At 46.3% G+C, this 26,817-nt stretch overlaps 3 protein-coding genes across 7 annotated transcripts in view; 2 read left to right on the forward strand and 1 right to left on the reverse strand.

Moving 5' to 3' along the window:
* CLTRN (collectrin, amino acid transport regulator) overlaps positions 1–1,794 on the reverse strand; it is a 43,390-nt gene extending 41,596 nt beyond the window's left edge. Inside the window, exon 1 of the mRNA XM_013059613.2 lies at positions 1,529–1,794. The gene's annotated coding sequence lies outside the window, so the exon portion shown is untranslated. The remainder of the gene's footprint in view (positions 1–1,528) is intronic.
* A 135-nt stretch (positions 1,795–1,929) lies between these two features.
* Positions 1,930–25,788, forward strand: LOC101673601 (carbonic anhydrase 5B, mitochondrial). Of its 5 annotated transcripts, none has more exons than XM_045089321.1 (7): positions 1,930–2,090; positions 3,166–3,222; positions 8,033–8,227; positions 17,832–18,029; positions 22,703–22,853; positions 23,724–23,782; positions 24,697–25,788. In XM_045089321.1, exons 2-6 carry the CDS (start codon positions 3,192–3,194, stop codon positions 23,734–23,736), a joined length of 588 nt encoding a protein of 195 aa, XP_044945256.1. In that variant the 5' UTR covers positions 1,930–2,090; positions 3,166–3,191; the 3' UTR covers positions 23,737–23,782; positions 24,697–25,788. The 5 variants fall into 5 exon arrangements, 4 of the variants coding, with proteins under 4 accessions (XP_044945256.1, XP_044945257.1, XP_012915065.1 ...); XM_013059611.2 differs by lacking the exon at positions 1,930–2,090 and adding an exon at positions 2,558–2,706; XR_006609469.1 differs by lacking the exon at positions 1,930–2,090 and adding an exon at positions 2,560–2,706 and having other exon boundaries at positions 22,703–22,893.
* CA5B (carbonic anhydrase 5B) overlaps positions 24,767–26,817 on the forward strand; it is a 103,073-nt gene continuing 101,022 nt past the window's right edge. The window contains exon 1 of the mRNA XM_045089319.1: positions 24,767–24,852. The gene's annotated coding sequence lies outside the window, so the exon portion shown is untranslated. The remainder of the gene's footprint in view (positions 24,853–26,817) is intronic.

The following is a 26,817-nucleotide window of genomic DNA, read 5'->3' on the forward strand; positions in this document are numbered from 1 at the left end:
TAGTTATTCAGTCAGTTGGCAAGTTGAAACTTACTTGCCATCATGGAGAATGATGATCTAAATCCTGCCCTGAACGGGTGTGTGTGTGTGTGTGTGTGTGTGCTAGGTGGCTCAGATGATTAAGTGCCTGCCTTCTGCTCAGGTCAGATCTCATTGAGCCCCACGGTGGCTCCCTGCTCAGAGGGGAGTCTGTTTCTCTCCCCCACTCTGCTACTCCTCCGGCTTGTGCTCTTGCTCTCTGTCATATAATTGAAAACAATAATAAAATAAATACTGCCCTGAATAAAGCCATAACACTGAGTGCCTGTAATTTCAAATGAACAGAAAAGTTTGGGTGGCTTATAGGATTGATTCAATACTTTGTGATTGCTGGCAACAGCGTACAATGAGGAGATCTGTATAAAAGTCCTTTTGCACTTGTCTCCTACTTAATTGCCATCAAGACGAGTAGTCAAGATGTCCATTGGGACTAAAAATCAAGAAAACCTGCTTTTCAAAAACAAACAAACAAAAAAACTAAACAAATGTATGGAACTTGAGGGCACTATGCTAAGTGAAATAAATCAGACGGACAAAGACAAAAACCGTAAGATCTCACTTACATATGAAACCTAAAAAAACAAAAACAAAAAACTGAACTCATACAGATAACAGACTGTTGGTTGCCAAAGTCAGGGAATGGGAGAAGGGCAAAATGGGTGAAAATGGTCAAAAGGTACAAACTTCCAGTCATAAAGTCAGTCAGTCATTGGCTGTAATGTACCGAATGGTAACCATAACTAATAATACTGTATTGCATATTTGAAATTTGCTAAGAGTAAATCTTAAAAAGTTCTCATCACAAGAAAAAAATTACAGCTAAGTATGGGGTCAGATAGTTATTGTGACCATTTCACAATATACGCAAATACTAAATCATTATGTTGTATACTTGAAACTAACATAATGTTATATGTCAGTTATACCTCAACTAAAAAAAGAGACCAGCACTTACCAAGCCCTTTTCTACCTATTCCAACCCCCTTACCACATCTTAATTTTCTCTTCAATTCTTGTATCATCCAAACCCAGCTTGGAAAACTTCAGACTGTAAGTCCCTTGAGACATGTCTTGACACTGGAACTTAGTACTCCATAAACACAATTTAAATGAATGCATAACTGAAAGGCTAACGGTAAGTGCCCTTCCTTCAGAAGTGCCCCATTCAGAGATTTCTGGACAGAAAAAAAAAAAAAAAAAAAAAGCAGTAACCCCTCCACTTTTTTCTTGTGGACGCAGAATTGTAAAATGGAGGGAGTAAACCTCTTTACTTTAATCCCAGAGCAGGGGGTCTACAGAGGTATAAGTGTTGTGCTGTCCCGACAAGCTCTAGATAGCAGGAAGGCACTATGCGCTTAGAAAAAGTCTTCTGAAGATGCCAGGAGGTAGAAGAATGTGCTTACTACTCCGTGCATCTGCCTAGCATTTAAGGTTGGTTGAAGGGCTGGAAGGAACACAGTTCCAGTCAGTGCCCAGTTAAGTTTCCTACCCGGTTGGAGCTGGGAGGAAATAGGAAGAAAGACTATTTTCAGACGAGGATTAGGGATGCAAAGACTTCTTTCACTTTATAAATGCCACAGACGTCCAGCTCTGAGGTGTAGGCTGTTTTCTCCGGAAACACAAGAGCCCCGCCCGCTCCTGAACAGCTTCCCGCGACCGAGTTCCGCCAGCAGAGGGAGGGCAGGGAGCGTGGACTGCTGAGAGCGGACCCAAAAGAGGGAGTCCTGAGAACCCAGGGAGCGGCCATGACGCAACGCCAGAAAACGCGGAAACCGGCACGAGCGTGGCCAATGTGGATCGTAGGGTCGTGCCGTGGGGCGCTGGGATTGGCCATGACGTAGGACCGTGGAAAGCAAGAAAGGAACGTGACGCGGCGTGGGGGGGGCGGGGCATGGACACCGTGGGAAGGAGCGTGGGCTACGTTCTAGGTGGGAAGGGCGTGGCCTAGGCATCGCCCAGGGGCGTCGCCTGAGAAAGTTGGACTTAGTGCGTGAAGGGCGTGGCGTGGCCGCTACGAAGGCGCGACAAAGCTGGTCGAGTCCGCGGAAAAGGTGAGCTCAGGCAAAGGACAGAGGAATTACCAAGTGGAAAGGAGGGATGTGGGCACAAGGGAGGGAACGTGGTGTCAGAGGAACGAGCGTGATTCAGGGGATAACACGCACGTGAACAAGATCTGTGGAAAGGCGGGGCCATGGAATAGCATACGGGACACAAACTACGTAACGGGAAGAAGGGCCGTGGTATAGGCGGAGCGCGAAGGCGTGACACATCCGTGAGGGCGTGACAAACATAGTCCAGCTCGAAGGAGGGGCGACCCAGGCGGAAGGCAGAGGCGCGGCCAAGTTAGTGCGCAGGCGCGTGGTCGCGGCTGCCGGCCTGGAGCGACGGCAGCAGAAGTGTAGCCAGGGCAGAGAACCGGTGCAGACCCAGGCTCTGGGTGGATGGAGAGAGTTCGGGCTCCGACGCTGTGAGCGAGCCCAAGGTGGGAGTTACCCTGCTTTGCCGGAAACTTGGGCTGGGGCCAAGGGGACGTGGCGTAATTAAGCGAGATGACGTACCCGGCGTGAAAGGCGTGGCGAGACGTAATGGGACGTAGCCAAAATGGCCGCGCGCATGAGTTTCTCCCCGGTACAGAGTGGAAGGGTCCGCGTTCTGGGAAACGTTCGGGTAAGGTCGGGCGGCGACTGGAGCATGAAGAGTAGCGGGTGCGCGTAGCCCACGTGGAGCTGGGACACGCTGTCGGTTCCGCGAGAGTGGCCGCCGTCCCTGCCGGGCTTTTCTGTAGAACGGAGAAGAGGAGGCAGGGAATCGCTTTTTCCCTTTTCTAACCCTGTGACTTCACTTTGAGGGTCATGAGACAGCCCATGTAACGATAGAATAGCTGTGTCAGAGACTTTAGGAGGTGGGGAAATTGCAGTTCCAGAAACCGAGGCGTAGCAGGCTGAGACTCACAGCTGCATTGTTGCTCTTCCCCCCGCCGACCATGCCAAAAGCTATGGACAGATTCATAACCACCCCCAGAGAGCAGGGGCTCAGCAGCATAGCTCTGATACATGAGTAGCAAAACTCATGTATCTGAGTTTTCTTTACTAAGTTGTCTCCTTTTTCATTTGTGCTCTACCCCAGATCTGGAGGGAAAGAACCCGCAAAACATGAGCGTTTTGGTGGCTCTGATTCTTTGTGGTGAGTTAAAAGCTACCGGTTGGAAGCTGCCGGAAGCTTGTTATCACTGCAGTTCCTTCTCGTTTATTTTTGCTGAGAAAGCTTGAAAAATACCAAACGATGACAAAGATGTGTGTACACCTAAATTTGGGTGGAATTAATTTTCTGTCAGTCCCTGAAAGTCAAAGTACTTTCTGTTTTCCTTTCGTCCCTTACTGTGAATCTGGCCATCTCCTCTCTGCTGAAAAGTCTTCTGGAATATGGAGGAGAGAAGTCTGGTATCTCTGGTAAGAGGAGCTGCCCCACACCCTACCCATAAACTGCCCCTGCACATCCCTGAGAACTGTCATTGTTCTCAGCTTGCTTTGGAGTTTAGAGTGAACCAAAGTTCACCACACCAACCCTCCCTTCTGGGTCTTGGTAAAGAGCTGCACTATTCTTGAATATTTTGAAAACAGAAATCTCTCTAGCCTCATGACCTTTGCTGAGCACCATAGTTACCCTGGAAACTCTCTGCTAGACTTTTTCTCTCGCTCTCCCCTTGTACCTCAAATCCATAGGATTAGCAGGAAGACTCTGTTCCTTTTGCCAGCTTGTTTCTCTCTTCAGTCATTCATCCTCATTCTACCACCGCATCATCCAGCCATAAAATCACGGGGTCTTCTTCAACAACTACTTCCCTTCTCTCTCCTCCAGCTGAGAGCCAAATCCTATGTTTTTTACCAAAATGACAATCTCTTGAATACAAAGAACATTGATGCATCACTGCTGTCACCCTTTGGTTCAGAGCTTCATATTGTCTCACTTGGGTTACTGGAATTTCATTTCAGACTCTCGTGCCCAAATCTGACCTGTGGATGTCCCACCCAAAACCTGGCTGCCCAGTGCGGTCCTCATCTCAGTTCACGGCAGCTCCATCCTTCAGTTGACGAGGCCAAGAATCTTCTAGCCATCCTTTACTGCTTTCTTTCACGTCTTACAGGCATTCTCCAAGATAGAGCCAATGCCAAACTTCTCACCACTTCTGCCATGGCATGTTTTGTTCCAAGCCCCTGGATTATCCTGAGGGAGCTCCCTGCTGCTTTCTTGTTTCCTATCCCAGTTGGTTTCCAGTAGGGCAGCCTGAGGGATCTTTCAAAAATATAAATCAGATGGTGTCCCTCCTGTGCTGCCAAAACTCCATTGTGTCCCGATTTCACTTAGAGCAGTGGTTTTCAATCAGAGGCGATTCCCCTTTCCCGGGGACATCTGTGGCATCTGGAGACATTTTTGGTTGTCCCAGTTGGAGGGAGGGTGCCATTGGCATCTAATGGGTAGAGGCCAGAGATGCTGCTAAACATCCTACAACGTATAGACAGCCCCCAAACAGTTACCTGGTCGAATGGTGGTATGTCATGGTTGAGAAACCCTGAGTTGGAGGATAAAACCTTTACAATGGCCTAGAAATCTACATGATCTGGCATCCATGACCTCTCCACCTTCTCTCCTACTGCCCTCCTCCTAGTGCACTCTATTCCTACCATCCTGCCTCCTTACTTTCCCCTTGTGTGTGCCAGACACGCTCCCACCTCAGGGTCTTTGCACAGGCAATTCCCTCTTCCTAGAGTACCCTTCCTCCTGACAGCCCTATTACTAATTCGTTCATTTCCTTCAGTCTGTTGCTCAAATCTCACCTCCGTAAGGCCTCCTTTGAGCAGCTTATTTTAAATGCAACGCCTCTTTCCTGGTGGCACTTCAAATTTACCTTATTCTGCTTTATTTTTCACTGAGTATATTATAATGTGATTGTCGGTACAACTGACTTACATATTACACTGCTGTATATTGTCTGTCTTCCCCAGTAGAATATAAGTTCTGCGAGGGTAGGGACTTGGTTTTATCCTCCCCAATGATCCTAGAACAATGTCTGGCATTTAATAGATGTTTGATTGCTGTCCTGATGAATGAAAGGATAAAAGAATGATGGACTGAATGAAGGATGGTTGAAGGAACGTCCTTGTCACTGACCTTCCCAGCTCTACTCTGTGCACTCCGTTCCCTCCTGTGCTGTGCACATGGGGTCATCAGAAACCATCCTGTGTTTATGGAATAATACCTAAGGGTCTTCCAGTCTCTTGGAAATTGGTATTCTTCAAATCAATCTCATATCCCCACCTGGCTCCATGCTTCAGTTGTGTCACATGCATCTGTTGGGGAGATTGACATAAAATTAACCATCCCAGGTAGAGAGGCCTGGCACACATTCTCCCTCACAGCCCTCACAAGGAACCAACCATACTGGCACCTTGACCTCGGACTTCCAGCCTCCGGGACTGTGAGACAATAAATTGCTGTTGTTTAAGCTATGCAGGTTGTGGTTCTTTATTACAAACTGATACACTGGCCCTAAGACCTCACGTAGGGATTTAGGCCTGGAGGCCAGGCACTTCCCACTGGTCCCCTTGAATGTGGTGGCCATGTATTGTGGACTGAATGTTTCTGCTCTCCCTACCCCCACCCATATGTTGAAGTCCTAACATCCAGTGGGATGGTATTAAGAGATGGAGCCTTTGTGAAGTAATTAGGGTTTGATTAAGGCATGAGGTTGCCACTCCAGGATAGGATTAGTGTCCTTATAAGAAAAGGGAGAGTCCAGAGCTTGCTGTCTGTCCATCCTGTGAAGGCTTAGTGAGAGGATAGCTGTATACGAGCTATGAAGTGGGTTCTCACCAGGAACCAACTGGCTGGAATGTTGGTCTTCGGCTTCCAACCCTTAAACCTGTGGAAAATAAGTCTGTTGTTGAAGCCACTCGGTTTGTGGTATTTTGGTCCAGCAGCCCAAGCTGGTTAACGCATCGTGCATTTTCACTCCCTGCCTTGAGTGTGTTCACCGGCAAAGTGATGCATACAACAGAGTGCCTGGCACCGGGCTGAGAGGCCAGTTCTTGCCACAGGGAACTCTTGCCACAGTTCACTTGGCAGTGCTTGTGCTGACACATGGAGTGTTGCTGGTTATAAAGGGTTCCTCCTGGAGCCCTCATTTGTTCCTTCCAGGGCAGTAATGGGAAGTAGCTGCTTCCTGCTTTCAGTGGACACAGCTCAGGGTTTTTTTTCTCTACTTTCCCTTGGGTGTGGCCTTCTTTCTTCTTCCTCAGAGTTGGCATGTATGAGTTAGCAATACGGTGGGGAAGATCTAGTTTACAGTCAGGTAGTAGTGAGGTACATGAAGAGGAGAGGGTAAAGTGAACATTTCCGTTTTTGTTTTTAAGATTTTATTTATTTGACAGAGATCACAAGTAGGCAGAGGCAGGCAGAGGTCGGTGGGGGGAGCAGTTTCCCCAGGACCAGAGAGCATGATGGCGGGGCTTGATCCCAGGACCCTGGGAACAAAGTTCCAGGGGTGCCTGGATAGCTCAGTCATTAAGTGTCTGCCTTTGGCTTGGGTCATGGTCCCAGGATTCTGGTATCAAGCCCTGTATCAGGCTCCCTGCTCAGTGGGAAGCCTGCTTCTCCTTCTCCCACATCCCCTGCTTATGTTCCCTCTCTTGCTGTGGATCTGTCAAATGAGCAAAGTCTTTAAAAAAAAAATTAAATTAAATTGGAAATTGGAAATAAAGTTCCAGTACGTAAGTGACATGTGTCTTCAGTGCCCCTCAGTTTCTCTTTTGTGTCTTTGGGCCCCTCTCCTTCCCTGGCCACCACTGCCGGACGGTTGAATGGCCTGATAGGCCGAAGGGAGACTCTGAGGAGTCCTGGATGGTTTCCCTTGCCATATGATGTGCATTTCCAGAGGCTTCAAAAGGGAGAAACTCATGGCCTGCCTGCAAGTTAGAGTTCATGCCTTGTTCTTCTTTGCATGGCAGCACCCAGCATGGTTCCCAGAACAAAGGAGATGACAATGAACATTGAAGTGCAAACATTTACTGGCAGAATTCCCATCCCTGTGACACTAGCTTAGATTTGTCTTTGCGTTTGGTCCTCTTTCAGATCTGGCAGTGCTTTAGGGGCCTCCAGATCTTACAGAGAGGGGTATGAGGCCCTCGTCTGCAATGGCAAGCACTGAAAAGTGTTTGGAAATGTGAAGGACCCCACAACTGGGTGGGGGAGGCATCTAGGAAGAGCCTTTCATATGGAGCAGGAACGGGCTGGCAATCGCTTCCCAGTCTGGAGTTCTGGAAATCGGGATCCTCATCTCCGTCACCAGGGAAGTGTGCATAGGTCACCGAGCTGCCGTCACAGGCCAGGCAGCGTGTCCCTGAGAGATGCAGCTGTGACAGAGACAGACCGGGTCCAAGCGCCACGGGGCTGGGTGGCTGGGGAGGGGGCGTCATCAAGTACCTTCTGGATCAGGTGTGGGGCTGCAGGAGGCGCCCTGAGCGGGGTGAAGAGGGCGCTGGGCTCTCCCAGTTAGTGGTGAGCGCAGGGGCAGGGGAGGCTTCTAGGAAGGGATGCTGGAGAGGAAGACCCAAGGGGGGGGGAGGCATTCCCCAGGCACAGGGGGAGGAGGAGGAGGGGTCCAGGGAAGGAGGAGCATCTGCACAAGCCCTGAGACCAGGGGGTGCTTGGGGAGTGGGAAGAACCAAAGGCCGTGGGGCTGGTGTGCAGGCAGGAGTGGGAAGTGGACATCACAGCAAAAGAGTCTGTCCTGGAGTGACCAGTGAGTTTCAGGAAGAGGAGTGGATAAAGTATTGAGTCATTCCCCCTCCGCCCGCAGCCCCCCCAGCCACAGCCCCAGCCCCAGCCCTGCCTTGTGGACGGATCGTCTGCATGCGGTTGTCCCGCTTGGAGCTTTCCACCCGACGGTTGGTCTCCGTTGCTCACAGCTTTGCCTCCTCTGTCCTCCTGCTTCTAGGTTATCAGGTTCTTGCAAGTCATCCGGGGCCCGGTCCGGATTCCAGGCTAAACATGGTGGTGATGAGTAGCCTGAGGGTCGTTCTTCAAGCCTCTCCATGCAAGTTACTGTGGAGAAGATTCCAGACCCCCAGGTTCGTGCCAGCGAGGCCCTGCAGCCTCTACACCTGCACATACAAAAGCCGGAACCGAGCCCGTGAGTACACTGCCGCCTTAAGGAGAGCAAGAGGTGGGGGCGTCTGGGGGGGGCGTAGTCGCTGAAGTGGCTGACTCTTGGTGTCGGCTCAGGTCATGGTCTCGGGGTCGTGAGATGGAGCCCCGCGTCAGCTCCACACTCAGCTTGGAGTCTGCTTGAGAGTCTCTCTCCCTCTGCCCTTCCTCCCTCCCCGCCTCTGCCAGCCCTGCTGGCCCGTGGTCTCTCAAATAAATACGTGTTTAAAAATAGTGTGAGCGAGAGACTTGGTGCGATATGACAGTCACATGTGTCCTGTGTTTACCTATATGGTGCCAGTGACATTCCAGAGTGGGACTGTGTGCCTTCAGAACCGTGAGAATAACTACCGGTTTCTGTTTCTCTTCTAAAATAAACGTGGAAAATTCTTTTTCCCTGGGTTTGTTGACATAGACTTGCCACCTGACATCATGTAGGTCGAAGGTATGCAATGTGCTGATTTGATATGCATATATGTTGTGAAATGATTTCCATAATAAGGTTTGGAAAGCCCTTTTCTTGACTAATTTTAACATTAAAATTAAATTAAAAAATTAAAGTGATGTTATACAGAAATAAGTTTAGAGCAGTGTCCCAGTTTCAAATACTCTGGAACCAATTCTGAATCGTTTTTGTTAGCGATGGTCTTCTTACAGACATTGATCCACAGACGGCCAGTTATTTCTATGAATCTTAACGTTCTGGAAGTTGCATGTTAATGTTTGTAAACAGGTCAGTAGCTTCACACTCTGGAATGTTCTTTCTCAAGTCACAAATTGTAGGGTTCATTCTCTTCGACCAGCTTAGCAGTGTGGGCGCTGCTGTAGACGCAGCATATGGAGCGAGGCAGCCGATGGCCTTTCCTGAACGCTTCTGCATCTCGTTCCCCTCCTGAGGTACCAGTTCCCTGCCCCGTCCCTACAGTGCAGCAGTTGTCCAGCGAGGCACTGCTGACATGGGGGGGGGTGTCATTCTATGTTGTTGTGGGTAGGGTGCGCACTGTAGGTGTTGAATGACATTCTGAATATCCCTGAGGAACAAAATAATCCTGGTGAAGAACCAACAAAATGATAGGAGGAGAATAATGTATGTGTTAGTGGAAAGAGGAGTTTAAAGTTCAATGAAATGGCTTGGAATAGTTTATATATTTCCCACTTTTCTCCACGAAGTAACGCACAATTAAATGTTGGCTTCCTTCAACGTTCCGGGTTTCTTAACTTTTCCTCCTTTGGTTTCCTCTCTTTGACCCTGTAAGAAAGGAATTGGTTAGTAATGCTAATCGAGCTAAATTCATTGTCCTAAAACTGCTTCGTAAATATATTTTCATTTTAAGTTTATTTTCTTTTTTCCGACATTGTGTTTTCAGAGTAAACTGGCTGGCGTCCTGAGTTTCTAGTTGCTGGGTGCGGCTGCCTACCAGCAGATCCACCTCCTACTCTGGTGGCTTATTCTCAATATTTGCATTTTGGGGGTCTGAAGCTTAAATTGGGAAAAAAAAAATAGTCATACTTGCCTAGTTACTGAAATTGTGTGTGAGTGTGGTAGTTTTCCTTGATTTTTTTTGTTCGTTTTTACTTAAAAATGACATTTAAAGGTATAAAATTCAGTAAGCTAATGTCTTCAAGATAGTTTGCTTCTTTCAGTATTGACAAACCCAGAGAGTCGTTGCTTGGGGATGTGGGGGCTTCCCTTGATTCACTTCCCACATCAGACAAAATGTTTCTAAGTTACTAAGGAAAAGAGGTAACAGCTGTGATTTGATTTGGCTTTTGGCATTTTTTTTTTCCGCTGGGGAGAATTTATGGTCTCTGCTGTCCTGAACTACTGAGCATTTCCTGTTGCTAAATCCCAGACCTCCTGCTGATCGGTTGTAAAGACAGTACACAGTAAAGACAGTACACATCGCTCGTGTCTGGCAACTTACTACCCCAGCAGAAGGCCCATTGTATAGTCGTGACCCAGAACAACCCAAGACCTTTAAGGGTTAGAAAAGATAACCTAGAAAGTCCTTCGCTTGTGCCTGCCACTCGGTGAGGACGGTGCTGGCAGGTCCTTCTAGCGCTAGGCTTATCACCGTCACGGTCTTTATCGTCGTCACAGGCTCAGTGCCTCCCTCAGATGCTTGGACATTGTTCAGATGGGGTTAAGGAGGATGAGGAGTAGAGGAAGTGGGAAGATATGGCCGATTCCGAAAGCCGCATTTCCCTAGAGCCTGTCTGTGCTCTGTGCCTCACCTCAGTCTCCGCTCCCCGCCTCCCGGGGAAGCATTGTCTGTCCACTCAGATGCCTGTTTGCTGTTATCTCCAGTAGCAGACAGTAAATGTTGACAGTCGTGCATCTGTTACCCAAGGTGCAAATAAAATCAGTTTCGCTTAGTGTATCGTCTGGTGAAATTTAGCTTAATCGTCACATGAAAAAAATATATATTAGGCAGAGATTTTAAGGGCAGAAGAAAATAAACTTAATCATGTTAATTTTTAATTTAATAAAATCAACTAGAACGGAAATGGTACAGATTTGTTGTTATTCCAATGATAATCCTAACAATCTCCCTAGTTTTTAAAGGAAAAGAAACATTTTTCTTTTAGGACAGCATGGAATAGAGTGGCATTGTATAAAATCTAGCCACTGGACCCATGTGGGTATTTTCACATAAATGTCAGTTTATTATAATTTTATGGGCACATGTTGCTAGTGCTTACCATATTGAAAATCTCCATCATCTGAGAAAATTCTATTTGACAGGACGGGTCTGTATTATAACTGAAATGTGTTAGAAAGTTGTTCTGTTACTTCTCCAATTAATTTTGAAGGACAAAAATCCTCGAGAACATTAGTATTAAAAAGTTTATTTTGCAGTGTCTTCCCAAGAACTCTGGTAATCCCAAAGTAATATAGATTCAGGATGGGTCAGACCGAGTCATTAACATTCAAATAACCTTGAGAAACTGTAGGCTGATAGAGAGCCCCCTAGAATTGTATTAATAGCTTCGGAGGTGTCAGCAGCAACAAGGAGCTAACAAAAAACCCGGGAACTGTGAGCTCTAGTCTCCTGGGGCTAATAACTCCGTGTGAGTGTGTGTGTGTGCGCGCGCGCTTACCTGGGCTCGGCATCAAAGTGCCTCTTACAGCCCTCGTGCTCTGCATTTGGTCATTCTGTGATCATCCTTAACAGTTCATATGGGAGGGGGCTGTCCTGTGTATCCTTTCACGGTGCTCAGCTCTAGGCCTACTAAGATGCTCTTCAGTTCGATGAGGAAATCGCATATCGAGAGAAAGGACAGGAAGAGGGCAAGGCACGGGAGAAGAAGTCAATGAGGATGTGGAAGAATAATGTCCAGTGGGTAAATAACGGGAGCCACCAATAAGAGCCATAGAGGCAAGTCTGTGTTTTCCAACAACCACGTTAAAAAAGAACAAATAGGGGCCGCCTGGGTGGCTCAGTGGGTCAAAGCCTCTGCCTTCAGCTCAGGTCATGATCCCAGGGTCCTGGGATGGAGCCCCCGCATTGGGCTCTGCTCAGCAGGGAGCCTGCTTCCTCCTCTCTCCCTACGTGTGATCTCCGTCTGTCAAATAAATAAAATTAATAATAAAAAAAAAAAAAGAACAAATAGTATGTCAGTTACATCTCCATAAAACTGAAGGAAAAATAAATTTGTTCGTTTATGAAATTCTGTACAGGGAATATATATTTTACCTGTGAGAAGTATTGAGATAGTTTGCATTCTTTATTTTGTATTAAGTTTTCAAAGCCCCGGGGGTGTTATAGATATTCGTGGCATATCTCTCTTGGAATGACCAAGGGGTATAGCGTGATAAGACCAGAGTTTGGGAAGATTGAAGAAAAAGGAAATTTAGGTAGCTGAGGTGGGTTCCTAATGGGAAAGCCTTGGTATTAGACGCAGATTAAGACATGGCATACAGACTTTAGCACAGGAACAGCGTGATGAGTGGTGATTTAGGAGAACTGGTGAATGGCAAAACATAGTAAAGGGTATTGAGATCAAGACGCATGGTATGAATTCAGTCCAGGGTGTAGGGGCCTGAACTGGGCTGCTGGTCAAGGGCAAGGTGAGAAGGAGAGAAGCCTGAAAGATCCTTACAGAAAATATAACATGATCCATAAGGTAATAGGAATAAAAATGGAAGACTGGAACCTTCCAGTCTCTCTATCTTATATGTCCAGTGAACAGGCATTGATTAAGAGCCCCAGATCTTCTTGGGGTTTGTACAACACTGGGAGAGGCAGATCATTAAGCACACATGCAAATGATGATTACACCTGTGTAATAAATGTTTTGAAGAAGAAAGATCAGAGTGTTAGGATTTTTTTAAAAAGAGGGTTCGTCATATAGTAAGAGGGTACTCAGAAAGGTGAGGAGGTGACACTCTTGCTGAAGAGGTGACAAGCCAATAGTAGGAGCCAGCCCTGAGCGGAGTGAGGGGAAATTGAGTTTGGAGGCGGAGCAGGAAGCGAGGGGCTAAGGCTGGAAGGTGCTTTCTATGATTCAAGAGTTGAAAGAGGGACCCCCTGAGGCTGGAGACATAGGGTGGTACAAACACAAAATAAGTCAACACCAGGTCTGGTCTTGTAAATAGGAACTAGAACCGAGCATGTTGTCGCTGTGGAATCTACAGGGATTTTGTTGCGAGTCCGCAGTGTAGAAGTGACCCCTTCCTAACGGCAGTGTGGCTCTGCTCGCCGCAACGGTGTTGGGTAAAAATCACTCTTTCTGTTCATTTCACTTTCCCCATATGAGAAGAACCTGAGAATGAAGGCACTATATTAATCAGAACACTTAATCCCCTTCCTATTTTGAGGAAAAGTGGGAGCAAAGTTCCAGAACACTTCAATCTGTGTTTTATTAACATGGAGGGAGAAGGTGAGAGTGTTGGAGAGAAAAATTTTTCTTTCACTCTTAGAAGTTCTAACTGGTCTAAGAATTAAACTGACATGAGACAGAGCAACAAGAGAAAAGAAAAACTCCAAAAGTTTAATTACATGCATGTGGAGGCCCAATAATAAAACTGTCATCCAAAGAAATGACCAAAGCAGGCAGCATTTTTACTGTTTAGAGGAAGAAACAAGCACTCCGTGGGGAATTGGCAGGACAAAGAAAACGTATTATTCAGGATCTTCAGTTAGTAAGGAATTCTCAACAGAGTTTGGGCTGGAGTAGCAAATTAGTAAAAGGAACAAGGGTTACCTGTGCAAGCTTCTTGGCTCCGAATTTCCTATCTCTGGTGACACGGTTGTCTCGGAACCTCCTGGTGCGGGAAGGGTACCTTTCATGTGGGAGATTGATTTCCGGCTTTCTGGATGCGAAGGAGATTCCAAATGTTCTTATACTGGCTATTTCTTAAGTAATTTTAATGCGAAATAATAACCCGAAGTGGCGCATTTTGGGGTGACCTGCCCTTGGTACCCACAGAAAGAAAGAGCAAAAATGGGACTCTTGACTCACAACGGTTTATCTTGCAAAACAAACCGTTGGAGAAAGCTGGCTTTACTTGTGTGGTCACCTTAAAAGATAGTTTCTGTGTATTTATGAGGTCTATCTAGATTGCTATCGGGTATCTTTTTTCTTTTTCTTTTTTTTTTTTTTGAATGGAGAGAAGGGTTGGGCTGGATAAAAATGCTAAATAAGCAGATTGCTTTTATTGTCTGTGCAGGATCCTCTCTCTTGATTTGAGAGCACAGCTGCTCTGCAGTGGAAAACAAGTGAACTTGGCATGCACATAGCTTCTTATCTTCTTTTTTTCCATAAAGAAGAAAAATCTTTATCAGCATGGAAACAAACTAGTGTTTATGTCTTAAAATAACTTGGTGGGGGCCTGATCTGGGTTCCCAGAGGAGCAAGTGGTGGGGGAAAGGAAACCTCGAAGCTGAAGTTGTGAACCAAAGGGCAGACATTGATAGGAGCGTTAAGGTCACAAAAGAGCAACGAGGGAATAGGTCCGGTTCTCTTGGACTAGTGTTGGCATGGGTGAGGGTGCATTCTGGGCATTTCCTGAATGGCATGTGGGGGACGAGTCAGTCAAGGTGAAAAGAGGGATCGTCTTGGGGATCTGCTTGTTAGTTTCCTTCTTGCCTAGTCTTTACAGGAGACCTCCCTGAGTTGGTTTTGAAGGGTGTGAATCCTGAAGCCCGTAGCCACAGTCGGAGTATCTGAGACAGGAAGGTGTCGCAAGGTGTCCTTGTGCCGGGCATCCGTACAACTGAATCAGGACTGTTGACTTGTGTTAGAAGGTGGGAGAAGAACAGTAAAGCTTCCCCCAAACTGGAAGGCACTTCAAGACTAGAAAACAACAGGGCACTCCGTACAGTTTATATACCCAGTTTTATTCAGAGTTAACTTACTGCAAGGTATCAGGCAGGTGACTGATGATCCAGAAGGGGCACCGCTGCGATTTGCAAATTCTGAACCTAGGTCCGCAGATTTTATAGAGTGAGGGGACTCTCGTGGGGCACGCTTGTGAGGTCTGAGTGTTCACGTGCATTCAGAGGGTTTGCACGCACCTCATGGGCAGCTAACATTTACCAGACATTATGGCACCAGCTGTGTGTCAGGAAAGGAGAGAGACTGTGTGTTATCTCTAATGGATTCATGGGAAGCCAAAGCAAACCTCAAACATCCTGGCCTTGGCTGGCATTTCTGAGGTATGGATATTAATCTCTAAGAGGCCCGTAACATATAACCCCAAGACAGGTCAGCAAACAAGGTGGAGGACGACCTAAGATGGAGTCAGTATTGTCAGCACCCCTACAAGATGCTTTCTGATTTGCATTCTAATTAGATTATTATATTAAAATATTGTGCCAGGCAAATGCATTTCTCTTTTAGGTTTCTGAAACAAAATTCTTGTTCTCAAAGGAATAAGTTATTTTATACTAAGAAAATCAAGAAAAACACTGGGTTTGGATCTCTCCAGAGAGAAGATGGTACTGTTTTATAATAAGAAAAAAAAAGAAAGAGACAGAGGGAGGTGGGGAGAATACTTTGAGTTTGCAGAGACCATGGTTTCTCAAGTTCATTTGCATTTGGGGGTGTCGTCATAATTCTGTGCATTAAAATGTTTAGCTGCATGTCTGGCCTCTATCCACTAGATGTCAGTAGCATTCCTTTCCAGTTGTGAAAACCAAAAATGCCTCTAGACATTGCCAAATGTCTTCTAGGGGCAGCATCTCTCCATTCGTTGAGAACCAGTGGTCTACTCACAGGAGAGCCCTCTATCTCATTTTTATCCTACCCCAGTCCCCCAAAAAACAACCACCACCACCAAAACAAACCCATAAGGCTCGGATTTTTGATTTACAGATTTTAGCAGCTACCCAAGCAAAACAAATGTCTCCTTTGTAAAGGTCATCCAGAGGCAAGTTTCTGGGTTTTTTTTTTTTTTTTTTTCTTTAATAATGAAAAAAGGTGCCTTGGAGCACCGGGGTAGCTCAGTTGTTAAGCGACTGCCTTTGTTTCGATCCTGGGGTCCTGGGATTGAGTCCCCTTCCTGCTCCCTGCTTAGCAGGAAGCCTGCGTCTCCCTCTCCCACTCCCCTGCTCTCTCACTTTTTCTCTCTGTCAAATGAATAAATAAAATCTTTAAAAAAGAAAAAAGGTGTCTCTGTGAACCTGCTCTACAGAGTGGGTTGACTGAGTAGCAGCTGCCTTATCATTTTCTCAGATCCTTACTCTCACTCTTCATGGTGGGGTGAGGCTCAGAGGATCATTGGTAATGATCCATCTCAATAAATATTTCTTCTGTCTCAGTTGCTCTGGTCCTACCCATCTGGGGTGCTTCTAAGAGGCAGAGGACTGGAGCACCCTGAGTCATGCATGCCGTTCCGTCCATCTTGCGTCCATCTTCGTCCATCTTGCGTGATGTCTCAGCAGCTGTCAGTGTTACAGGAAGTCCACCGCGATTTCTCAGAGACTTACCAGGAACACCCGGTGCTTGATTCTTGGTGGGAAATCCGTGTTGGTGGTGGGCGGCGTCTGTGTGGGGCAGATTGTGCACGCACACCTAAATCTGGAATGGAGTGGGAGCGCTCCTCGTCAGTTGCAAACTCAACAGGAAGAAATCGATTTTGCACGTGGATACTCCTTCCGCTGCCCCTTTACTATTTCAGCACGAGGAGGGAAAACTTCCCTTCTGCCCCAGCCAGAGCCCGGCCAGTGAGACACAGTTACAACCTGGGCAGTGAGAAGCCACTATAGTTCCAGCTCCCAGGTTACTCTGTGGACTTTGTGTTTCTAAAAGCCTTCTGGGCTTCCTCCTTTCCTCTGTAAAGGAGCATTCCTCTCCTTCGTTCTCTGCACTTGTCTGTGGTTTTGCTATAGCTTGCTTGTCCCAGATTCTAATTCTCTGCTTTTCCCCTTCCCCGCCAAAGCCCCATTTTTTGTTACTGGTGAAATGACTGGGAGTGTTATTCGTAAGGTTAGCCTATCTCCAACTAGGAAGTAGTGACTCCTTTTCCTCCCCAAATTCATCGGTACCTTCCTTCATTTTTCCAAAACCCTAGAGTGTTCCCCTCACCTCAGTTGGAAGCCTGTAATGTTGCATTGTGTAAATAATCCAGAAATCTTCAAAACTATGAGCTAAATAATTGACTCATGGCCACACACCTTTATTTCTACTAGACAAGCAATTAAGAACTTAGGTTTCTATTTAAAAAAAAAAAAAAAACTTCTATGAAGTATGTTTTGATGTGGTTTTGGAATACAGGTGAGGTTGGTGGGGTTAGGTCCGGAGCTGACAACCAAGAAAGAGTTCTTGAACGTCTTTGGTGCAAAAGGGTGGTTTTATTAAAAGTACTGAGACAGGACCCGTGGACAGGAGGAGCTGCTGCCCCAGGGTTGTGAGGGGTGGCTGGTTATATACTTGGGAGTTGAGGGAGGAAAGGGAAAGGGAGGTTTTCCAAAGAACTTTCATATGCTAAAGGCTCACAGGATACTGGAGGCCTTGGCATTGTCAAGTTCAGGTTGTTTTTCCCTGTAGCAAGGCATTAACATCAAGACAGTTGGGAGCTTCCTGGAAGAATGGCCCACGTGTCCCACCAGGAGCAGGATGCGGGGGTTGCAGGGTGTCCCCTGTGCTTTGTCCTTAGCTGGCCTCCTGTTCCCTCATCACTAGGGTGAACATTTGCTTTCCAAATCTTCTCCCTCCTCTCTCCCTCTGGCCTTTGTTGGAAAGAAAGTTCCATTAATTTGTATTTGTATGTGAACCTGGTCGGTGGTCGGGGCTCAGAAAATGATCAATACGGAAAAGAAACGCATTGGAGAACAGCCTCCTTCCGCGTGGTGCTGGTCTGCCCGCGTCTTCCTGTCCTCAGGAGCCCGGGCAGTGCTTGGTTCGGGTGAGACGAGAGGATGGACTGAGCGCTCCTGGCTGGCAGAGCAGCAGGCTGGCGGCTCCCGTGCCAGGCGCTCTCTGAGCGGCCTCTGTCCCCCGCTTCCGTGTGGCCCCTGAGCCCTGAGTGGCTCCTCCCTGAGACTTGGATTGCGTCCCCTCGCACACCGCAGCCCTCAACTAGCCCGGTGTGTGATCCCAGAGAGCGCACGTCCTCACGATGGCCCCGCTGTGCTTTCTCCTAGTGCACCCGCTGTGGGAGACCGTGGACCTGGTCCCGGGGGGCGAGCGCCAGTCGCCCATCAACATCCGCTGGAGGGACAGCGTCTATGATCCTGGCTTAAAACCGCTCACCATCTCTTACGACCCGACCACCTGCCTCCATGTCTGGAATAACGGGTACTCTTTCCTGGTGGAATTTGAAGATTCTACAGATAAGTCAGGTGAGAGCCCGACCTGGGGTCTTGTCTGGCGTTAAAGGGACAGCCTGGTGTAGCACAGGCCACACCACGCTGCCCCCTCTTTGGGCAGTGGTGTGGGACTCACTGCACTGAGCTTTTCTTTTTTTAATGTGGTAATGTACATGTTACACGAAATTTGTCACCTTAACCATCTGTAAGTATACAGTTCGGTAATCGGTCCAGTCACACTGCTGTGCGACCCACGCTCCCATTCGTCTCCATTACTCTCCGTTTGCAAAACTGAAACTGTGCCACTTAAACAGTAAATCCCCATTTTCCCTTTCTCTCAGCTCCTGGCTATGACCATTTTACCTTCTGTCTGTGAATTGGCCTACTGGGTACTTCATATAAGTGGAATTACACAGTATTTGTCTTTTTATGACTGGCTGATTTCACTGAGCATAATGTCAGCAGGACTCAGCCATACTGTAGCAGATGGCCGAATTTCCTTCTTTGTGAGACGGAATGATACTCCCTTATATGGACAGACCATATTTTGCTTATCCGTTCACCTGTCTGTGGGCACTGGTTGCAGCCACCTTTTGGCTGTTGTGAATAATGTGGCTGTGAACATTGTCCATATATCTGCCGTGGTGTTTCCCGTTGGTACATAACCCACGTGGAATTGCTGCATCATCATTAGAGGTTTTTGAGTATATGAACCATGTCCCTTCTGTTTTCGTGTGTGTTTTCTTCTGGTATACGTGGTATTTCCTATTAATAGATATGTATCGGGACACCTGGGTGGTTCAGGTGTCTGCCTTCAGCTCAGGTCATGATCCCAAGGTCCTGGGATCTAGTCCCACATCCGGCTCCTTGCTCAGCAGGGAGCCTGCTTCTCCCTCCGCCTGCATCTCGCCCTGCTTGTGCTCTTTTTCTCGCTGACAAATAAATAATAATAAAATCTTTTTAAAAATTAATATGTATCTATGTATAGATTCTGTATTTGAAATTTTATTTAAAGTTACGTATTTGAATTTACTTTTATTTGAAACTGTATATGTATTGATTGTTCATTTGAAATTTGTTCTCCGTGTGTTGAATGAGTGCTAACCTTCCTCTGCTTGTTGACATTACAAAGAGCTTCTGTATTAAATAGTAATACAGTTTAGCCAGATTTTATATGATAAGATTGCAGTGCAGAGCAAAAGGATAGTCAGGCAAGAAAAAGATATTTTTATGTTTTTAGTCATCGAGTAACGTGTATATATTTTGTCAACCAGTGACTGATTTATTCATTCTGTATTTACCGAGTGCCAGCCATGTGCCAGGCCTTGCACTAAGTGCCAGGAATACTAACTAGATTCTTGACCTCCTAGCATTCAAAGTCTAGTGAGAGATGCATGCATGAAATTAGAAGTATAAAGCAAGTGTAATTTGAGAAGGGGTTTCTAAAAGTGCTGTGGGACCACAGAGGAGGGGATGATGTAGACTGCTCAGAGAAGTCTGCTGATTTCAGCAAGGAGGGGTATCAATTCAAAATGAACAGACCTTTTAGAATTTCTTTTGGGGCGGGGGGAAGGAAGAGAGTTTTATTAGAGCCCAAGTACACAGTCTCCAGAGTACTTCCAGTAAAGGATCATTTGAGGTAGGGCTAGATACATTTTATATACATAAGCGGTTGTAACATTTTTAAGAAGTTACAAATTATTAAACAAAGAACTTTTCAGGAAGTTGCAGTCCTTATCTTAGGTTTCCAGTATATGCTAGAGCTATATGATTTTAACCTCTTGAGAACCAAGGAAGTTTCTTACTTTCTGTTATCTTTTGTGTTCAGAATGCACCTTTTTGGTTATTTTCTTTAACAAAGCACATATAGCACATGCTGTGAGGTATTGGCTGAGTCATTTTGACCTTGGTAAATGTTAAAGCAGAGCTTCCCTAGGAGCCCAGGAGCAGGACCCACAAATATTAAAAGTTGAAAATTTCCTTTATCAGGGGACATTTATCTTGGCGATTGAAGGATGAGTCGGAGTTTTCCAAGAGGATTAGAAGGGCATTGGAGATGGACGGAAAATCATGTGCAAAAGCAGATGTTCAGAAAATGGCCAAAAACAAAGTGGCCAGAATGCAGATTGCATTTTGGGGAGAGACAGGAAGAATGATGATCACTGATGCTTAGGAGGGGAGATGGAAGGCAGGTTCCTCAGTACTGGTTAGTTTTACGTGACACCGTGACACAGCATGATTTCATTTAGTTCAGTTGCTTTATTTTTTGAGATTCACCCAGTCAGTAGTGTAGGTCCACAAGGTCATATTAATCCAAGTGTGAGATGGTGGGAGCTCACATGAAGGCTGTAAGAATTGAAGTAGGGAGAAAGCACATTTTTAAAAAGCATTTCTAAAATAAAAGTGTCGTGAACACACTGTGAAGGCACACACACGAATTGTGTCCACAGTGTCAGCCCTGTCCAGTCCTAAGCAAGGTTAACATAATTACAAAGCGGGTTCAGGATTCCAAACTCAGTGACATTTCCCCACATGGTGGACTTGGCTTCTCACCTTTCACACAGAGCAGGACAGAAGATGAGCCACACAACAAAGAAGATAACCCAGGGGGGCAGGAAGTGAGGGAACCAAACTCGAAGTTAGGCTGTGGGCAGGGAGGTGAGAGAAGGCAGCAGTGGGCTGTCCAGCCTGAGTCAGTGCTCGGCACTCACCGCTTCTATTCCAGCCCCCAGAGGATCTCTGTTCTGTCGGAGATCCATCGGGCACTGTGTGCGGCAACAGGGGCCTTTTGTAAGTGGTCAGACATGCGCAGGTCTTGTCTGAGGCATCTGACTGTTGGCTGCAAAAGTCTTTTCTTTCTGAAGGGATCAAACCAGTCCTGGGCCTCTGCAGATTTCTGGGCCTCTGCTTGTTAGGAGGTCTGGGGTATCATCAGTTGGTGCTGGTCTCGGTGACCTCTGGTGGTTGCAGTATGCTTAACTGCCTGTTTCACTGCTTGACACGGGCCCCTGCTTGACGTGAGTGACTCCATCTTGCTATGTACAAAAGCAATAGGACTTGGAGATGGGACTCATCGAGTGAGGAGAAAGCAACGTTAACCACATCCTTGAGTCCTCTCGCTTGGGAGGCTGGGGGGATGGTGATGCCAGAAAGGTCATGAATGATGGATGAGGAATACTTTTCGGGAAATATAGAAAGCACATAAGGAAATAAATAAATAAATATTTATAACTTTTACCCTATTTAATTTTAAATATTACATTAAAAATAGAAACGTGTTGAGTGGTTATCCATCAAAGAAGAATTGTGTCAGTTCCTGTTTAATTTCCATAAGGAGAATCTGCTTCTCTCAAGATAAGCATCTTTGCTACTTTTGATGCCAGTGGATTCGGATTTTAGTATTTCCTGCAAATCAAGATGGGAATGAGCAAATATTGATCCCTCACTGAAATATTATCCACTTTCCTAATAAAAACTTCTTCTCATCAAATTTTTTATTTCAAAGTAATATTAATTTTTGCTTCTGCATTAAACCTTCCTCTTTGTTTCTGTCTCATTTTGCATCAGATCATCATATGCTTTTCCCACTGGCTTTATTTTACGTGAAGAAACATGTTTAAATACTGTAGGTTGAATAAGGCAAGAGATTTCTTTCGGAGCAATCCTATAGGGTCGGGCATTAATCCTTTTAGTGCATCATAATGCAATCAAGTTTCAAAGCTTTGAGGATACAGCAGCTGGAGGAAAATAGTTTAGCTATGATAGCAATTTTTTAAAAGATTTTATTTATTTGAGAGAGAGCACAAGCAGGGGGAGGAACAGAGGGAGAGGAACAAGCAGGTTACACAGTGAGCGCGGAGCCCAACACAGCTCGGTGTCACAACCCTGAGATCATGACCTGAGCCAAAATCAAGAGTTGGAACACTTAACCAACTGAGCCACCCAGGTGCCCCTATGATAAGGATATCTTATAAAGGTTTAAAAAAAAAAAACAACTTACCAACTTTAAATGTATTCTAGAATGGAAAGATCGAACATTATGATACTGTTATTTAAGAATATTGGGATCAGAGCGCCTGGGTGGCTCAGTGGGTTAAAGCCTCTGCCTTCGGCTCAGGTCATGATCCCAGGGTCATGGGATCGAGCCCCACATTGGGCTCTCTGCTCAGCAGGGAGCCTGCTTCCTCCTCTCTCTCTCTGTCTACTTGTGATCTGTCTGTCAAATAAATAAATAAAATCTTTTTAAAAAAAAAAAAAGAATATTGGGATCAATACACTGGTAAGATAAGCCATGCTTATAAGACAAGATTGTTACAACTATATTTCAAGTGGTATAAAATGGTGTTGTCCAATATGGTATACATAAGGCTGGTGTGACTTTTAAGCACTTGAAATGTGGCTAATACAATTGAAAAAATGGATTTTTAAGACTTTTAAGTGTGGCTCCTACAGACTTGAAAATTACCTTTGTGATTTGCATTACATTTCTGTCGTTGGCACTGTTATAAAAGGATAAAGGCAAATAATGGTTAAAAGGTGAGATCAGTGAATACATTCAGAATGGCATAAAAAGATAAAGCAAACAGCTATGGGAAGTGATCTGGAAAGGAAGCAATATTTATGAGTGTTCTGTGACTATTTGCTAAGTGCTTCATTTATCTTCCCCAGAGGTCTTTGATGACGATACTGTCGTCTCTATTTTCCAGAGGAAGTGAAGCTCCCTGAAGTTCACTGCTTTTGCCAGGTCACACAGCTGACTGCTGGAGAACTGATGGAAAATCAGCAGACCACACTCTGTGCAAGGCCTCTGAGCTCCTGGAGACTTCAGCAGGTGCTGGCCTCCTGCAAGGTCTGGAGGTAGAGTGTTTCCTGGGCGCCCCAGATTTGTTTTCATCAGGTACAGTAAGACGGACAGACATGGGAATGACTGTCATGCAAGAATTGTATCCTACCATCCCTAAAGCCGAAAGGCAGGGCCACATGAGGAAGCGCCAGGGATGGCCAGGAGGCAGAGGGAAGGAGGAGAAATGGTGGCTGAGAGCCAGTTGTGGTCCTGGGGGAAGGAGCACACAAGGCAGCATAGAGAGGCTGTCCCCTGGTTGTCTGCCCCCTGGTCCTGGGGCGGGTGGGGCACGGGGACCGTGATCGGGCGCATCAGTGCTGATGAAGTTGCTGCCCGGGCTCTGGATTGGTTGGTTTCCCTACGAGGACGCCCTCCCACTTGTTTCTTCTCTCTTGGAATTACCTCACCCTGGGAGGGGCAGTCCCCCCCAATGCCAGGAAGCCTCACATGTCAAAGCATCAAACACGAACTGGAACGGGTGGTTATTACACTGAGGCTCCAGGAATGAGCCCTTGAGGATGCGGGTGTGCTCTGAGAGCTGGGCCTTAGCATGCCCTGACTGGCTGGGAGAGCTTCAGCCCACAGCGCCCCTGGAGGCTGAGCAGCAGGGAGGGGAGGGGGCCGTGGGGGAGGGCGAGGCTGATGGAGCAGGGGCGCCTTTCCCTGCACGCTGTGGGCTGGAGCTTGTCCACAAACCACCTGCCTGTTTGTTTTGTATGTGTTTTCATTCAGTGATGTTTATAACATCCTAAATTGTCAGTTTAAGTGCAGTTTCAGTACTGTAGATTGTTTTTAGGTAATCACCAATTGTCTGATACACATTCTATAACAATTGTAGAGTAACATCTCATTTTTAAAATATGTTCTCATTTATTGTTTGTTAGCTGCACATCATGAAGAGCTACAGAAATTCGTGGATACTGTGCCATCAGTTAAGCATAAGGTAATTTTTTTTCCCCAAGTCACTCGAAATGCCTGTTTCGTGTAATCTCGAGTGGAGACACTCACAGGGCACTTTGCGACTTGCCCCGGAAGAGCACTTGCCCCTTAACACGCGTGTGTTGAGAGCGCGCCCGGCCCTGGGACACCTTGCAGGGACCGGAAGGGATTCTGTGGGTGCATGCTCACCGCTTGGGTTCTGCTGCCCTGCCCTAGCCCTCAGGGAGTCGGGAACCCAGTGCTGTCCCCTCCTGGGCTCCTTCTGAGTCCCTGTGGCAACAGCCAGAGCAGTCCCGCCGGCGGGGAGCAGAGAAGAGTTGGACAGAAACGTGGCGTGGCCGTATAGAACAATGACCCACATCCTTCAGAATGGACACCTTTGTCCAGGCCCCAGACGAACTGGCCGTTCCTCCAGGCCGTTCCGTGGAGGTCCACTTCTCTCTCTCTCTCTCTCCCCCCCCCCCGCCCCTCCCCACCTCGGTCTCTGTCCCCACGGCCTCCTTCCCTCTCCCTCCCTGTCCGTCTCCCTCTTCCCTGCCCTCTCTCTGTCTCCCCCTTTCCGTCCAGGAACTTGACTCCCCCAAATTTGCATTGCGTTTTAGAAAGGAGAATTCTGTCAGGGGACACGCAGCAGCTACTTCCTCCCTCCCAAAGAGTTAGAGGAGAGCACTGCAGTCAAGTCACCGGATGGAGGGAGGGAGGCAGTGCGCGGCACCTGTCCTGTTCCCGGGGAGGAGGAGCAGAACTACCGAGTTAACGACGGGAACGAGGCAGGGCCGTGATTCTGTCCTCAAGTGCCCAGAATTCCTCCAGACCGCTGCTGGTCCCTAGACTCCCCTAGACTCATCACCCCGTCCGCTGATTCCTGAGTGACTTTCACCATGAAATGATGACGTGGTGACCTCTTCTCTTGGCCAGGACACCCTTGTGGAATTTGGGTCATTTGATCCTTCCTGCCTGATGCCTGCCTGCCCAGATTACTGGACCTACTCGGGGTCCCTGACTACCCCCCCACTCTCCGAGTCCGTCACCTGGATCATTAAGAAGCAGCCCGTAGAGGTTGATCACGATCAGGTACGTTCTTTCCACATTTCTTTCTGAGGACCCGCTAGCCTGCCCCTTTGAAGCAAGGCTGGGCTCCAACTTTGGCATCAGTTGTTAAGATCTCGTAATGCCAAAACATGTTTATTGAGATATGCTAACATATTTTCTCAATTTGGCCATCAATTTGGAGATAGTTCAAATTAACCAGAGACAGGCGTTAAGACCTAGAAGAACATAAGCTTTTTGCTTTCATTTTTGACAGTAATGTGTATTTTGCTATATATGCGTGGTGTAGAATTGCTATAAAAATTAAGATCTTTAAATGGAAAAAAAGGCTGGAAATGGATGTGTTCGAACCAGTTTGATATTTATTTATTATTGAAGTACTGTTGATACGTAGTGTTACATTAGTTGCATGTGTACAACATGGCGATTTGACAACCTGGTATGTTATGCTGTGCTTACAAGCGTAGTAGTTCCCGTCTGTCACTTGACCATACAAGTCTGGTACAAAGCCACTGACAGTTTTCCCTGTGCTTTTTCCCTGTCATCCCCATGACTTATTAATTTCCATACTGGAAGCCTTGTACCTCCTACTCCCCTTCACCCATCTTCTCCTTCTAATCCCCCCTCCGCAGTATTCCCCTTTCCTCTGCCAACTGTCATACAGAGTCTGTTCTCTGTATTTGTGTAAAAAGCCTTAATTTTCTTAAGAGATACTTACTGTGGAATTTCGAGGTAAGGACAGAGCCCAACAATGTCTACACAGAAATTTTATTCTAAGTCAGAAGTTTTGACTTTGAAGTTTTGGTATTTGCTTTGCATTTAGAAATGAAAGGTTAAGTAGTGGTTACTATGTCAACACACAGAACGTTTAATTCATAAATGAACTAAACTGTAATAATAATTGCTTTCACTTGTTTGTTTTGAAATTTTATTGATTAAAATTTTTTTCCAAAGACAAAAGCTTCTAAGTTCTTTTTTATGAAGCCAAGATAACAGTGAAACCAAACCCCACCAAAGATTGGACACCCCCTCCCAAATAAACCCTAAGCCCCAAAAGTAGTATCTCTCAAGAATATTTAGAAATAAGGAAAGCTAAATAAAATACCTGAATCTACCAGCACATCACATAGGATTTTTTCTAGTAATGTAGGGATCACTCAGTATTGGGAATGATACAGTTATGATTAGTCTGCGGCCATACCACCCTGAACGCGCCCGGTCTCATCTGATCTCTGAAGCTCAGCAGGGTCGGGCCTCGTTAGTAACGTGGATGGGAGGAATGATGTAGTTCTGATTAATAGACTTCAGCCCATTAGCAAAGATAAAGGGAAAGCTCATATTTTCATTTTCATACATTCCTAAAATGTATTGACAAAATTCATAATGTATTTTTTGTAAAATTTTTTTTAAATATTTTATTTATTTGACATACAGCATCACCAGGGGGAGTGGCAGGCAGAGGAGAGGGAGAAGCAGGCTCCCCACCAAGCAGAGAGCCTGATGTGGGGCTCCATCCCAGGACCCTGAGATTATGACCTGAGCCGAAGGCAGATGCTTAACTGACTAAGCCACCCATTCACCCCATTTTTGTAAAATTTTTTAATAAAGCAAATGAAACACAAAAAAAATAAAGCAAATGAAATGAGAATTATCTAAATTGGTGAAGTAGACTGACCAATCATGGTTCAGAAATAACGAGTATGATTAGTAGGGAAAGGATAGGTACTAATTAATTAGCATATTAAATACTAAATTGGCTAACTTCTGGTAGTAGTCAGTAGACAAAAGAAGATAAAAGAAATAAGCGAAATATTGGGGTGCCTGGGTGGCTCAGTTGATTAAGCAACTGCCCTTGGCTCAGGTCATGATCCTGGAGTCCCAGGATCGTGTTCGGCATTGCTCGGCAGGGAGTCTGCATCTCCCTCTGACCCTCCCCCTTCTCATTCTCTCCCCTTCTCTCTCTTAAATACATAAAAATCTTTAAAAAAA

This window comes from Mustela putorius, unplaced genomic scaffold, assembly GCF_011764305.1.
Source record: "Mustela putorius furo isolate JIRA1106 unplaced genomic scaffold, ASM1176430v1.1 tig00003836_pilon_pilon_pilon, whole genome shotgun sequence".
Taxonomy (NCBI): Eukaryota; Metazoa; Chordata; class Mammalia; order Carnivora; family Mustelidae; genus Mustela; species Mustela putorius.